Source organism: Monodon monoceros, unplaced genomic scaffold (assembly GCF_005190385.1).
Source record: "Monodon monoceros isolate NGI ecotype Baffin Bay Population unplaced genomic scaffold, NGI_Narwhal_1 Super_Scaffold_19, whole genome shotgun sequence".
Classification (NCBI taxonomy): domain Eukaryota; kingdom Metazoa; phylum Chordata; class Mammalia; order Artiodactyla; family Monodontidae; genus Monodon; species Monodon monoceros.
The window spans coordinates 14,632,687-14,644,884 of NW_021703775.1; the positions used below are offsets into that span (position 1 = coordinate 14,632,687).

At 47.1% G+C, this 12,198-nt stretch overlaps 1 protein-coding gene across 1 annotated transcript in view; it reads left to right on the plus strand.

The window, feature by feature from the left end:
- Positions 1-12,198, plus strand: part of TRABD2A (TraB domain containing 2A) — a 59,312-nt gene that overhangs the window by 37,324 nt on the left and 9,790 nt on the right. Inside the window, 3 exon segments of the mRNA XM_029232840.1 lie at positions 7,052-7,106; positions 7,109-7,173; positions 10,935-11,109. Of these exon segments, the coding sequence (XP_029088673.1) occupies positions 7,052-7,106; positions 7,109-7,173; positions 10,935-11,109 (295 nt within the window).

Below are 12,198 nucleotides of genomic sequence, written 5' to 3' on the forward strand. Positions count from 1 at the left end.
TTTGCCAAGAACAGCAAGGAGAGTAAACTACATAAGGACGATTGACAGTTGATAATCCTTTGGAGAGGCCCCTGTAGGTTTCTGAGGAAGCTGGGTCTGGCCCTTAGTGGCTTTAGCTGGGGTGAGTTGGGGGCTGTGTATTGTTTTTGTGGAGCCCTCATGTCCTCCCTGCCCTCTGCCTCAAGACGTGGAGACTTTCTGCAGGGACCTGGGGGTGGTGACCTCTTCTACTCAGGGGCAGACACAAGTGGCCACCCTTGCTTTGCACCAGAGGTTTGCGGCAAGGAAGGCACCTCCAGCAGTGCCTCCAGGGACCTGCCCCTGGTTGGACAGAGCTCTGGTGGCCCCAGGAATGGACACTGAGCCGAGGTCTGGGCAGCAGAGGTGATAAAGCGCTGCTGTTTGGAGGAGGCAGAGACTCACCTCCTTGGCTGTGTGGTGGTGAAGATGGTAGCTAACAAGGGCTCAGAGTCACTGGATGTGTTAGGCTCCAAGCAAACCCTGGCAGGGCCTCACTCAGAGACTTCTTCCTCCGGAAACGATGTCTGGTCTTTCTCCCAGGAGTCTAGTTTGTGTCAGTAAGAGCTCTTCTCCGTTAAACATAAACTGCACCAGAGGCTTGCCCAGGTCCCTGCAGAAAGTCTCCACGTCTTGAGCCACGGAAGGAGGAGTTGGGGTGGCTGCCTTCTAGGAATACCTGGGCCAAACTGTCCCTTTAGGTGCTTCTCTGAGCCTTCCTTTGGCTTTCACTGAATGCGTTTCATGGAACAGATAACGAGCCCTGTGTTTGGTGCTCAGGATCTTCCGGGGAGCACTGTCGGCTGGGATCCTTGCTTTTCCAGCCAAGAAAACTCAGCCCCTTCCGCCAAATCTCTTAGGTGGGCACTTGAGGCAGAGTGGTCAGTGGCTTATCCGGTGCTGGCTTTTCATCTGCAAGATGCTTAAGGCCTCTCACAAGTAGTTAGGCTGTAAATAAGCACAGTATTAAAGCCTCCAAGGTTAACAGTTAGAAAGTTGTAGCAGCTCTAGAAGAAAAGACTCGGTGAGTACAGGAAGTTGTGTTAGAGATTTAAAAAGGGCGTTTCTGTGGTTTTTTAGGAAAAAAAGAAAGACTTAGTACCAACTCAGACACATGCACAGTTCACTGTTCACACTTCCTTAAAAGACACGTATTTGTAATATGGCTGCCTCAGAGTTGCCGGGTGCCGCACGGAAGGACCTCCTTCCTGCCAAGGCAAAGCAGCAAAGGGCCAATCTGGGAAGGGTTTTGATTTGCTTGTGGATGGACTGTTCTAGCAAGCCTGAAATCATAGAGTGAAAGTTTAACTTTGGGCCACTGTCTCTGGGAGGGTGATGTCTTTCTGTGATACACCAGCCCCCTATTCGTCCCCTTCTTCTTCTTTTTTTTTTTTTTTGCGATACGCGGGCCTCTCACCCTTGTGGCCTCTCCCATTGCGGAGCACAGGCTCTGGATGTGCAGGCTCAGCGGCCATGGCTCACGGGCCCAGCCACTCCACGGCATGTGGGATCTTCCCGGATCGGGGCACGAACCCGTGTCCCCTGCATCGGCAGGCAGACCCTCAACCACTGCGCCACCAGGGAAGCCCCCCCTCTTCTTCTTGACATCACCTCCCGCACTTCCAGGTAAAATGAAAACCCTAGGATGGCAAGGATCTTGTCTTTCTTGTTCATTACTGTATCTTCAGTGCTTGGATCAGTAGGCACCAATAACAATTTATTGGCTGAATTAATGAATGGAAGAAGAATGAATGAGCTTCAGGAATAGTTAGCACTGTACTTGCTGTGATTCTGTTCTTTATTAGTTGACATAAGAATGACCTTTCATGACACCTATCAGATCCATTACACTCTCTCATTCTTGATGATGCTTGGTTGGCCAACACTCAATTTCCAGAATTCCAGGCTAACCCAGGATTACGACCGGCTTTTTGCTCCCTATCCTGTGCTTCCCCGCACCCCCATCCCCAGCCTCTGCTGTCCCCAGACCTTCTGTTGCTTGAGGACCACAGGCTGCTAGGGAACCTTCAGGATGAGCACCTTTAGCCAGGTTACTGTCCTGATGCTCTTCTTCCACCAGGACTGTGTGTAATTCTGAATAGGGACGCGTCTGACATCCTGAATAACTTAATGCACTAAACTCCCCGTCAACCATTTTAATGTCTCAAGGACATTACTTCTTCCTAGGCAAATGGGAAAACTACATTTCCCAGCCTCTCTGAGGATTAGGCAAGGCCATGTGACTACTTCTAGCCAATGAATTGTGGGAATTCCAGGCTGAGGCATTTAAGAGCTGTAGGTCACCTGCCATGTTCACTCCATTGCCTCCCATGGAAACTGATGGGAGAAGAGTGTCACAACATAAACCAAACTGGATTCCCAAGGGACTAGACGGATGAAAGAGCCACTACCTCACTCACACTTTGTGAGCAAGCTACAGACATTTGCTAAGCCTTTGAAATCTCATGTTTAATTTGTTATTGTGGCAGAGCTTAGCCTATCCTGATTTATACCAGGAGAATATGGGAGTTTAAGAGAATGGAGGCTTGGTAGGGACAAGCATTTAAGGAATAAGTCCAAATGCAGACCTCCCAAAGCTGGCTGAGGGATAAGCTCAAAGAAAACGTGAGTCTCTGGGGGTAAGATTTACTCCCCCACATTAGGCCTAATACTCCTCCCTTACCCCCACCCCCCATTTACTTTTCTGAGAAGTTTGGTGAGTCTGGCTTGTCTGCAGATGCTCCCTATTTGGCTTGGCTGGCGAAGTTTTGCTGGGCTTCCTTTATAAGTGTCCATCCTGCCTCAGACTTCAGTTTTTGGCAGAGCCATTTCTAAACCTTATTCGTTCAGTCAAAATTTATTGAATGTTTACAGTATGTCATGTCCTGTGTGCCAGATGGGAAGGATGCAGAGGTGAGGAGGACACGATTGCTACTCTCGGGGTGGCTACACAGGGCGATGCCATTAGCGGTGTAATAGAATAGTCATAGGAGGCTCTGGGCAAAGAGGAGATGGTCTCACTGTGCCTGGGAGTTAATGACAGAGGCTTCACGAGGAGGAGATTCTCCTGTTGCTATTTCAAAAGACACATGTGTGTCTGCCATAGGGATGAGGGTAGGAGAAGCCTTCCAGGCAGAGGGAACAGTGGGCGTGTGCGATTGCAGCAGCGCGGTTTCCCTGGCACGCTGCTGGGGCTGCATCGGCACGGAGGTACAGATTGTACCGGAGGCAGGGCTTCTGTATAAAATTGGCTTTGGGAGATTGTCTGCATTACCACTTAATGCTTATTGAATTTGTGTTTTAATGGAGAGTTAAATTTTTACTAAAAAACGAAAAATGCAAAAGTAAAAAGGTTTTTAGAAAAAAGAATAGTAAAAACCTTTTGACTGGGTAGGAATCAATACCAAGGAAATAATTTGAAAATAGAAAAAACTTTCTGCTCCCAGATGCTCTCGATGGTGTTATTCATGATAGTTTTAAAAAAATGAAGACCTAACTATTTGACAATAGAAAGTTTAGCTAAGTGATGACCCATCACATGCAATGTGAGGCTAAGAACTCTGTCATGTGAGGAGATGCTTACACTGTCACACAAAAAGTGCAGGCCTCTCACCGCTGTGGCCTCTCCCGTTGCGGAGCACAGGCTCCGGATGCTCAGGCTCAGCGGACATGGCTCACGGGCTCAGCCGCTCCGCGGCATGTGGGATCCTCCCGGACCGGGGCACAAACCCGCGTACCCTGCATCGGTAGGCGGACTCTCAACCCCTGCGCCACCAGGGAAGCCCACTATTTTTTTTTAATTGAAGTGTAGTTGATTTAGAGTGTTGTGTTAATTACTGCTGTACAGCAAGGTGACACAGTTAAGGATACTAAATATTATGTATAATACAATCAATTGTATAAAAGGTATAGAATAAACTGAAAGAAAATATACTCAATATATACCCACATGTTGTTAAAAGCAGTTATAACTCGAGTGTTGAAATTATGGGCAGTTTAAAACTTCTTTTGTATAAAATTTTCTGTTTTCTAGATACAGTGTGAGTGCTACTCTTATCTGGGTGAAAAAAAGCTTTAGTGTGCCTTTCTTTCTGATTCCTTTTCTGCTTTCCCATTTCCCTCTCTCCTCCCACCTCTAACCCTCCCTCCCTTCTTCCCAATTTCAGACTCCTAGGTCTTTAGCATAAGCCTAATAATTTAAGTTAGACCATATGACCAAAGTCAGTTACGCTACTTGGTAGCAGCGTACCTCGTGTACAGCATGGTGGTGAAGATCTCGGGCTCTGGTATTGAACTGTTTGGGTTCACACACTTTGCGGGGACACTTTGTTACTAAGCTATGTGACCATAAGCAAATTATTTAACTTCTTTCCCCCTCATTTTCTTGTTCTTTAAAATAGATTTAACAGTAGTTACTACTTTAGGATGTTGAGAGGATTAAATGAGAACAGAAGCGAACTCTTTAGCAGGGTACATAGTCAGCACTCAGAAAATAATGTTACTGGCTTAGTTTTGCTATGCAAACTTATTTAAAGCTTAATCATCAAGAGCAAAGATGAACATCCTAGCAAGTCTTTGTAAGGGTCTTGTCAACAGGTGACCCTTGAATACGTTGAGAGGGGACTGAATAAACAAAGTTCTTATTTAACATATAATGTTAAATATAACATTAATATAATGTTATATTTAATAACATTAAATGTTATTAAACATTAATGTTATATTTAATAACATTAACAATGTTAATGTTAATAATATAATTATTAATATAATATAATGTGGCCCATACAGTGTTCCCCAATTTGCAGACTGGTGAGTCTATTAGAATGAGTGGCTCAATCTTCTCTAAATACCAAGAACACTTTAATAAAAATATTCCAGAATCAATGGAAACTCTTAGAGGAAGGTCTCTTAACAACAGGTAACCTGGGCTCATCCTGAATGCCTTTAGAACACTAAAAGCCATCAGCAGGTGTTTGTGAGCCGATCAGACCCAGGGATCTTGGTTTGGATGAGTTATACTGAGACAGAACGTGTGAAGCCTTAGCCTGGGGCATGGCAAACCTGAGAGGTGTTTCCATAACGCCCTCTCGCCTCCCCTCCGAAGGTTCTTCCTCCAGCTGATTGAAAGCCATTTAGCAACACCCAGTGGTGTGGATAGGTCCTCACTGTATGGCTTTAGAACCCAGGGGCTCATCTTGAGTTTCCTCACTTAGACTGAAATCTGCAGACATGCCCATGGATATGTTTGCTTCTGTCAACTCACATCACCAGCAGAGGGGTGGGGAGGGTGGGAACACAGCATGGCCCAGAGGGTCCTGTCCCAAGATAGAAGAGGCTGGTCTACAGATCCTTGGGGAGCTGACCTCCAGGAGAGTCTGGAGGAGGTGTCTCTGACAGCAAGGAGGGGATGTGGAGAGAAGGGAGGAGAGGAGGGGATTTTACAAAGAGGGAGCTGCCCCCCTCCCCATTTGGTTAAGGTGCCTTGACAGGGACAGAGTAACCCAGGGAGGAAGGGGTGTGGAAGGAGGGTGTGTGACAGGCAGGCTCACACGTGGTGGCCTGTGGGAAGCAAGGTGACGAGACTCCTATGCTCTTTGCCACTCAGAATGAGGAGGAGAAAGAAGGGGATTGGGGCTGCACAGTGTCATTTGATGACTTGAGACCTGCAATGTGTTATCTCCAGAGAACTGAAAATTTCCTGCTGAAGACCTCAGGATCAGACAGGTCCCGCCTGTCTGCATTTCAGCCAGAGGGGGAGGGGGAACATTCCAGCAAAGTCAGTATCCTATACACTGATTACTGGGGCAGCTGTCAAAGGTGATATGTCTGTGTCCATACTTGGGCGAATGAGAGGGAAAATGCCACAGTGCTGTCAGGAGCCTCGTAGAGGGGGGCTGGTCCCGATTCCCACCTGGAAAGGTGCCAGAATCCCCGCCTTTCCCCCTCTGACCTAGCTCTCCAGTGCCAAGGGGAATTCACTGCTTTGTAAAATTCCTTGAGTCTGGATTGTCCCCAAAGATGTTCCAGTTAGCCCTTCTCTTGCCATGTGTGCCTGAAATCAGCTTGGGAAACCCAGCACGTTCTCCCCTCCTCGGGGAGAAGCAGAGCGCACTTTAGTGTGTCAAGACTTGACAGAGTTTCGTAAAGATAAAAATCTGATTTTGTGTAGCCTTCATTTCTCCTCCTTTTCCCACAATAACTTCCATTAACATCCCATGGACCTAATGAATCCATTGGCTGGCAGATGCCACCCTGATGGTTGGAAAAGACCTGTGTGTACTGTGTACAGTCCTGTCCAGTCCTTGATGTAATTGGAACCTGTTGGTTCGTGTGTCTGTCTGTGTGTCCCTCCCTGCCCCACCTCCCCAGGTCCTCACAAGCCAGCTCTTTGGGACCCTCACCTCTTGATCACTCTCATGGGAGAGTTCCAGGTTGTCGGTGTCCCTCTTGAGGCACTTCCCCAGGTGTCATCTGCTGGGGGCTGACTTGGGCAGGACTGTCCTCCTTTTCTTTGGACACGGTCCAGGGACTTGCATTCCCTTTTTTATTTTATTTTATTTTTTGCTGTACGCGGGCCTCTCACGGTTGTGGCCTCTCGCGTTGCGTAGCACAGGCCCCGGACGCGCAGGCTCAGCGGCCATGGCTCACGGGCCCAGCCGCTCCGCGGCATGTGGGATCTTCCCGGACCGGGGCACGAACCCGCGTCCCCGGCATCGGCAGGCGGACTCTCAGCCACTGCGCCACCAGCGAAGCCCTGCATTCCCTTTTTTAGCGGCAGGGTCCAGTCCTTATATAACGAACACAGGTGAGGCTACTGCCAACCATGGACAAAAGAAATAAGACGGCAGGCGGACTCTCAGCCACTGTGCCACCAGCGAAGCCCTGCATTCCCTTTTTTAGCGGCAGGGTCCACTCCTTATATAACGAACACAGGTGAGGCTACTGCCAACCACGGACAAAAGAAATAAGACGGCAGCTAATGATTGCTGCGTCAGAGGACTTAAAAGAGACCTATATTTTCTCCCCTCAGGTCATCTTTGCTTTAAACCAGACCCTCCTGCAGCAGGAGAGCCTGTGAGCGGGCAGCCTCTCATCAAACACTATAACTGCGGGGACCTCAGTTCCATCATCTTCAGCCATGACAGCTCCCAGGTGAGAGCCCCATCCCCTGCTCAGCTCAGGGTGCATTCAAGTGCAAGAATAAGGATGTTACCTGCCGACACTGGGACATCCTGTGTACAGAGGATCGAGGTCATGAAGAGCTCTAAAAATACAATTGGGCACATGTAGGTGTCGAGTGGGATGCTGCAGCTAACAAAAGCATTCTTTGGGAAACTTAAGAACTGAGAGGGGGACTTCCCTGGTAGCTCAGTGGTTAAGAATCCTCCTGCCAATGGAGGGGACACAGGTTCGAGCCCTGGTCCGGGAAGATCCCACGTGCTGTGGAGCAACTAAGCCCGTACGCCACAACTACTGAGCCCACATGCCACACTACTGAAGCCCTCGCGCCTAGAGCCCATGTTCCACAACAAGAGAAGCCACCTCAATGAGAAGCCCGTGCACCGCAATGAAGAGTAGCCTCTGCTTGCTGCAACTAGAGAAAGCCCGCGTGCAGCAATGAAGACCCAATGCAGCCATAAATAAATAAATTTATTAAAAAAAACAAAAAAAGAACTGAGAGGGGCATTGATGAAAGTTAATTCCCAGAGGAAGTCAAAGGATGAAGCTTCAAGGGACTTGGCGGCAGGCCCCGTGGCTTAGGTAGCAGGCAGCATGAACCAGCCTTCAGAGAGGAGAAGGGGTCTGAGTCTGAAAGCCTCCTTGCTGGCTTAGGTAACTTTTGAGAAATGATGGAGCAGAGCTTTGGTTGCAGCTTCTGGTGACTTCCAGAAACATGTGAGCATGATGCAATGGGAAGTGTTCCTGGTATTCTTATGGAGGGGCACATAAGAAGCTGGGGAGGCTGCCAGCATTTCCGGACACGGATTCCATCCTGCAGTACTGCAGTGAGTGTGGCCGAACTGGTGCAGTCAGTGTAGACACAGGCCAGGCCTTACCTGGGGGCCACCTAGGGGAAGAAAGTGGCCGGCCAGGGCTCAGAGGATGGCAGCCTCCCTACAGGAGGGAGGTAGGATGGATATTTGTTATGCTTCGATCAGCAAGCTTCCCGTGGGACAAACCCTGGCTTCCTTCCCTTCCCCACTAAGATCACGTGGAAGTGGCGAGTCCAGCTGAGCTTCTGACATGGGGGAGTGTTTTGTCTTGCCCACCTTCAGGACACTGGAAAAGAGAGAGGAGGGAGCTGGTGGGTGTGAGTGATGCTGTCCAGGTCTGTTAGATCCGGGGACCCTGTCATAGGAAATGGGAGTGAGTATAAGAGGTGAAAAAGGAATGTCCCAGGGAAAGGGACTCACCCTGCAAATATCAAAAGATAAAAGGAACTTTCCAGAAAGTCTACAGAGGGAGGAAGTAAAACCAAGGCAGAGCAAGCAAGAGGAAGCGGAAAAGAAGAAATACACTAAAAAAGGCATAGCAGAGTTTGGTGGTGATCATTCTTACGTACACCCTGGGTGGGGGAAGTGGGGAGAGGGGTCAAGGTCACTTGGGAAATGAAAATTTGAGGCGGCAGATAACAGTTAATCTTTTAACTTTGGGTTGGGAGGTGCTTGGGAGTTAGTTATACGGGCAGATGGCACGGCTGACAGAGCTGTTTGGGGACAGCTGTCTTACGCGTTCCTCTCCTGTGGCTCCTCCACGCCTGTCCTGTTCACGGGGCCCCTGCGGGTGCTGTGGGGTATGGGGAATGTGCCTGCCGTTGTGGAATGAGGGCCAGGCGCGTGGCCGAGTGGCGCAGGTCGTAGGGCATGTCTGGCATTTAGAAGGTGGAGCAGGACGGCAGGGGGAGGTCACCTTGCACATTTGGGGCTGCCTGCGTGGAGAGGCTGCTGGTGGAAAGGCACTGCTGTGCGGAAGAGAAGAGATTTTGGGAAACGGAGGGAAGGATCTTACATAAATGACATGATTAAAAAAAAAGACGACAAAGGAGAAGATGAAGGCTCTTGACTTGAAAATGAAAGAATATCATTTCAAGGAAATAACAGGAGAGCTGTTATCCAGAAAATGGAAATTGATGTCTATATTACAGCGTGTGAGGATTTTCAAAAGGTCTTTCGAAGGGTACTGGAAGTAGGAGAAGGAGTAGGGTATATATCCTACTCTGTATTTGACTAGGGTAATTTTTTTTTTCTTTTTTTTGCGGTACGCGGGCCTCTCACTGTTGTGGCCTCTCCCGTTGCGGAGCACAGGCTCCGGACGCGCAGGCTCAGCGGCCATGGCTCACGGGCCCAGCCGCTCCGCCGCATGTGGGATCCTCCCGGACCGGGGCACGAACCTGTGTCCCCTGCATCGGCAGGCGGACTCTCAACCACTGCGCCACCAGGGAAGCCCTGACTAGGGTAATTTTTAACCTTGTTAAATTCCAGGGAGCAGGAGAGGGGGCGGTGGGACGAGGCCGAGGTTTGGGGCTGGGGAGAGAACCAATGCAACGTGTCAGCCTCGCCTACAGCTACTGTGTTGCAAAAACCACTCCTGATTGTCACAGTTTTGGTGTATTAGCACCCTGTTGTTAGCCAAAATACTGAAACTGGCTAAGATGTGCGCTGGAATCAGGTGAAATATTCACCAGTAGGGCAAAGAACAGTGGAGAGAGCGAGAGGGAGAAATGGGAATTGGAGAAATAATGAAAATGTAAAGATAAGGAATTTATAAAACAGTTGAATGTCTATAGAAGTTTGATGTATTTGGTAATTGAATCATAGTGGTTGATTCTAAAGTATGTAATTGTGTAAAATTATTTTTATGAAAAAATCATGTGTGAATCAAACAAGTTAAAACTATGGATGTGCTGTGGAAGCATCCCAAGTGTCCACTGACAGATGAATGGATAAAGAAGATGTGGTGTATACACACACACACACACACACACACACAATGGAATATTACTTGGCCACAAAAAAGAATGAAATAATGCCATTTCCAGCAACATGGCTGGACTTAGAGATTATCATACTAAGTGAAGTAAGCCAGACAGAGAAGGATGAATATATGATATCATTTATATGTGAAATCTAAAAAAATAATACCAATGAACTTATTTACAAAATAGAAACAGACTCCAGAGACATAGAAAACAAATTTATGCTTACCAAAGGGAAAAGAGGGAAGGGAGGGATAAATTAGGAGTTTGGGATTAACAGATACAAACTACTAAACATAATACAGAGAAACAACAATGATTTACTGTATAGCACGAGGAACTGTATTCAAGATCCTGTAATAACCTATATTGGAAAAAACTATATGTATAACTGAATCACTTTGCTGTACACCTGAAACTAACACAATGTTGTAAATCAACTATACTTCAATTAAAAAAAAAAAACACAACTGTGACGTGCTATGCACAGAAATGGTTTCCTTAGGTTTCCTTATAGAAACACGTGGCAACAAACAGAATTTTTTTTTTTTCTTGGCTGCCCGTGTGGCTTTCGGGATCTTAGTTCCCCAACCAGGGATTGAACCTGTGCCCCCTGCAGTGGAAGCCAGGAGTCCTAACCACTGGACCGCCAGGGAATTCCCCAAACAGAATCATTTAAATGGAACAGAAATACTGTTTGACATAGCCTAAGAGTTCTTTCAGGGCACTTCATTTAATATTTTCTCACTTGGGTTACAGAGAATGATATTACTGTCTGGAAAAATAGCCGGCAGGAGGCTCCCAGAATCATGTGTCACTTTTTACCTTTTTCTTGACAGCGTCTTGACCCTCTGGCCTGGGTGATTTGATGCTCAAATTAAGCAGCTTTGTTCATAACTCTGTTGCCCTTAATTGTTTTCTCTTTATTTTGGCGGAGGTTCCCAATTTTATTAATGCCACGCTACCACCTGCGGAGCGCATCGCTGCTCAGGAGATCGACAGCTACTTCCGCTGGGAGCTTATCTACAAGCGGAACGAGAGAATGGGGAAGCGGGTGAAGGCCCTTTTGGAGGAGTTCCCTGACAAAGGCTTTTTCTTTGCCTTTGGAGCCGGCGAGTTGCAGGCTACCTCTGATTAGACCCAGGGCTCTGCTGTTTCTCCCGAGGAGGGGGTGTTGAGGTGGGTCCTGCTACGCGGTGAGAGGAGTGACACCTTCTTTGACTTTTTGATGATGTCAGAGTATCCGTCGTGGTTGAAACTTTGGTGCCTGTGACACTAGCTCTCCCTCCACGTGGGGCTCCTGATACACTCCGCAGCCAGGGAGGCATTTCTCCCTCTTCTGAACTCAGCACTTAATCCCAACTTCTTACTGGCACCTTTCTGTTTTTTAACTTCCCTTAAAATTTGTCTGTTTTCTCTCTCCTCCCTGACTGTGAGCGTCTTAAGTCTAAGGCTGGGGGCTGATACCTCAGCTATTATTAACCATGAGTAGTATACACGGAAATACACTGGGAAAATTATTTCCTTTTGTGGGATTTTTGAAATAAATTCTCTTACCTTCTTGAGTGATTTTAACATACCTTTGCAGCCTCCAGAATTAAGGACAGAAATGCCGGAGGCTGGGTAGTGTGCAGAAGTGTGTATTTGCTGGTCTAGGTTTCTTTTCAATCCTTCCACTAGCTTCATAAACTTGAACAAGTCACCCCGTTTAGTTTTTTTTTTTCTTACCAGTAAAATGCGGGGATTGGAGAGAAGCACTTCCGGAATAGCAGAATGAGTGATCCAGTGTAATCTCCTGATCTCACGATCCTTAGCTTACTTACATCTGCAAAACACCTACCCTCCTTTTTTGCCATGTACGGTGACATTCATAGGTTCTAAGGATTGGGATCTGGATATATTTTGGGGAACCGTTATTTAGCTTACCACAACATTTGAAACTCAATTAATGTAATATCCTGTATTAATGGAATAAAAGACAAGAATCACATGATCATCTCAATGGATGCAGAAAAGCATTTGACAAAATGGAACTCTTTCATGATAAAAACACTCATCAGACTAGGAATGGAAGGGGACTTTAACAACCTGTTAAAAAAGTTGCTATGAAAAACCCATAGCTGACATCATCTTTTTTATGGCCAAGTAATATTCCATTATATATATATATATATATATATATATATATATATATATATATA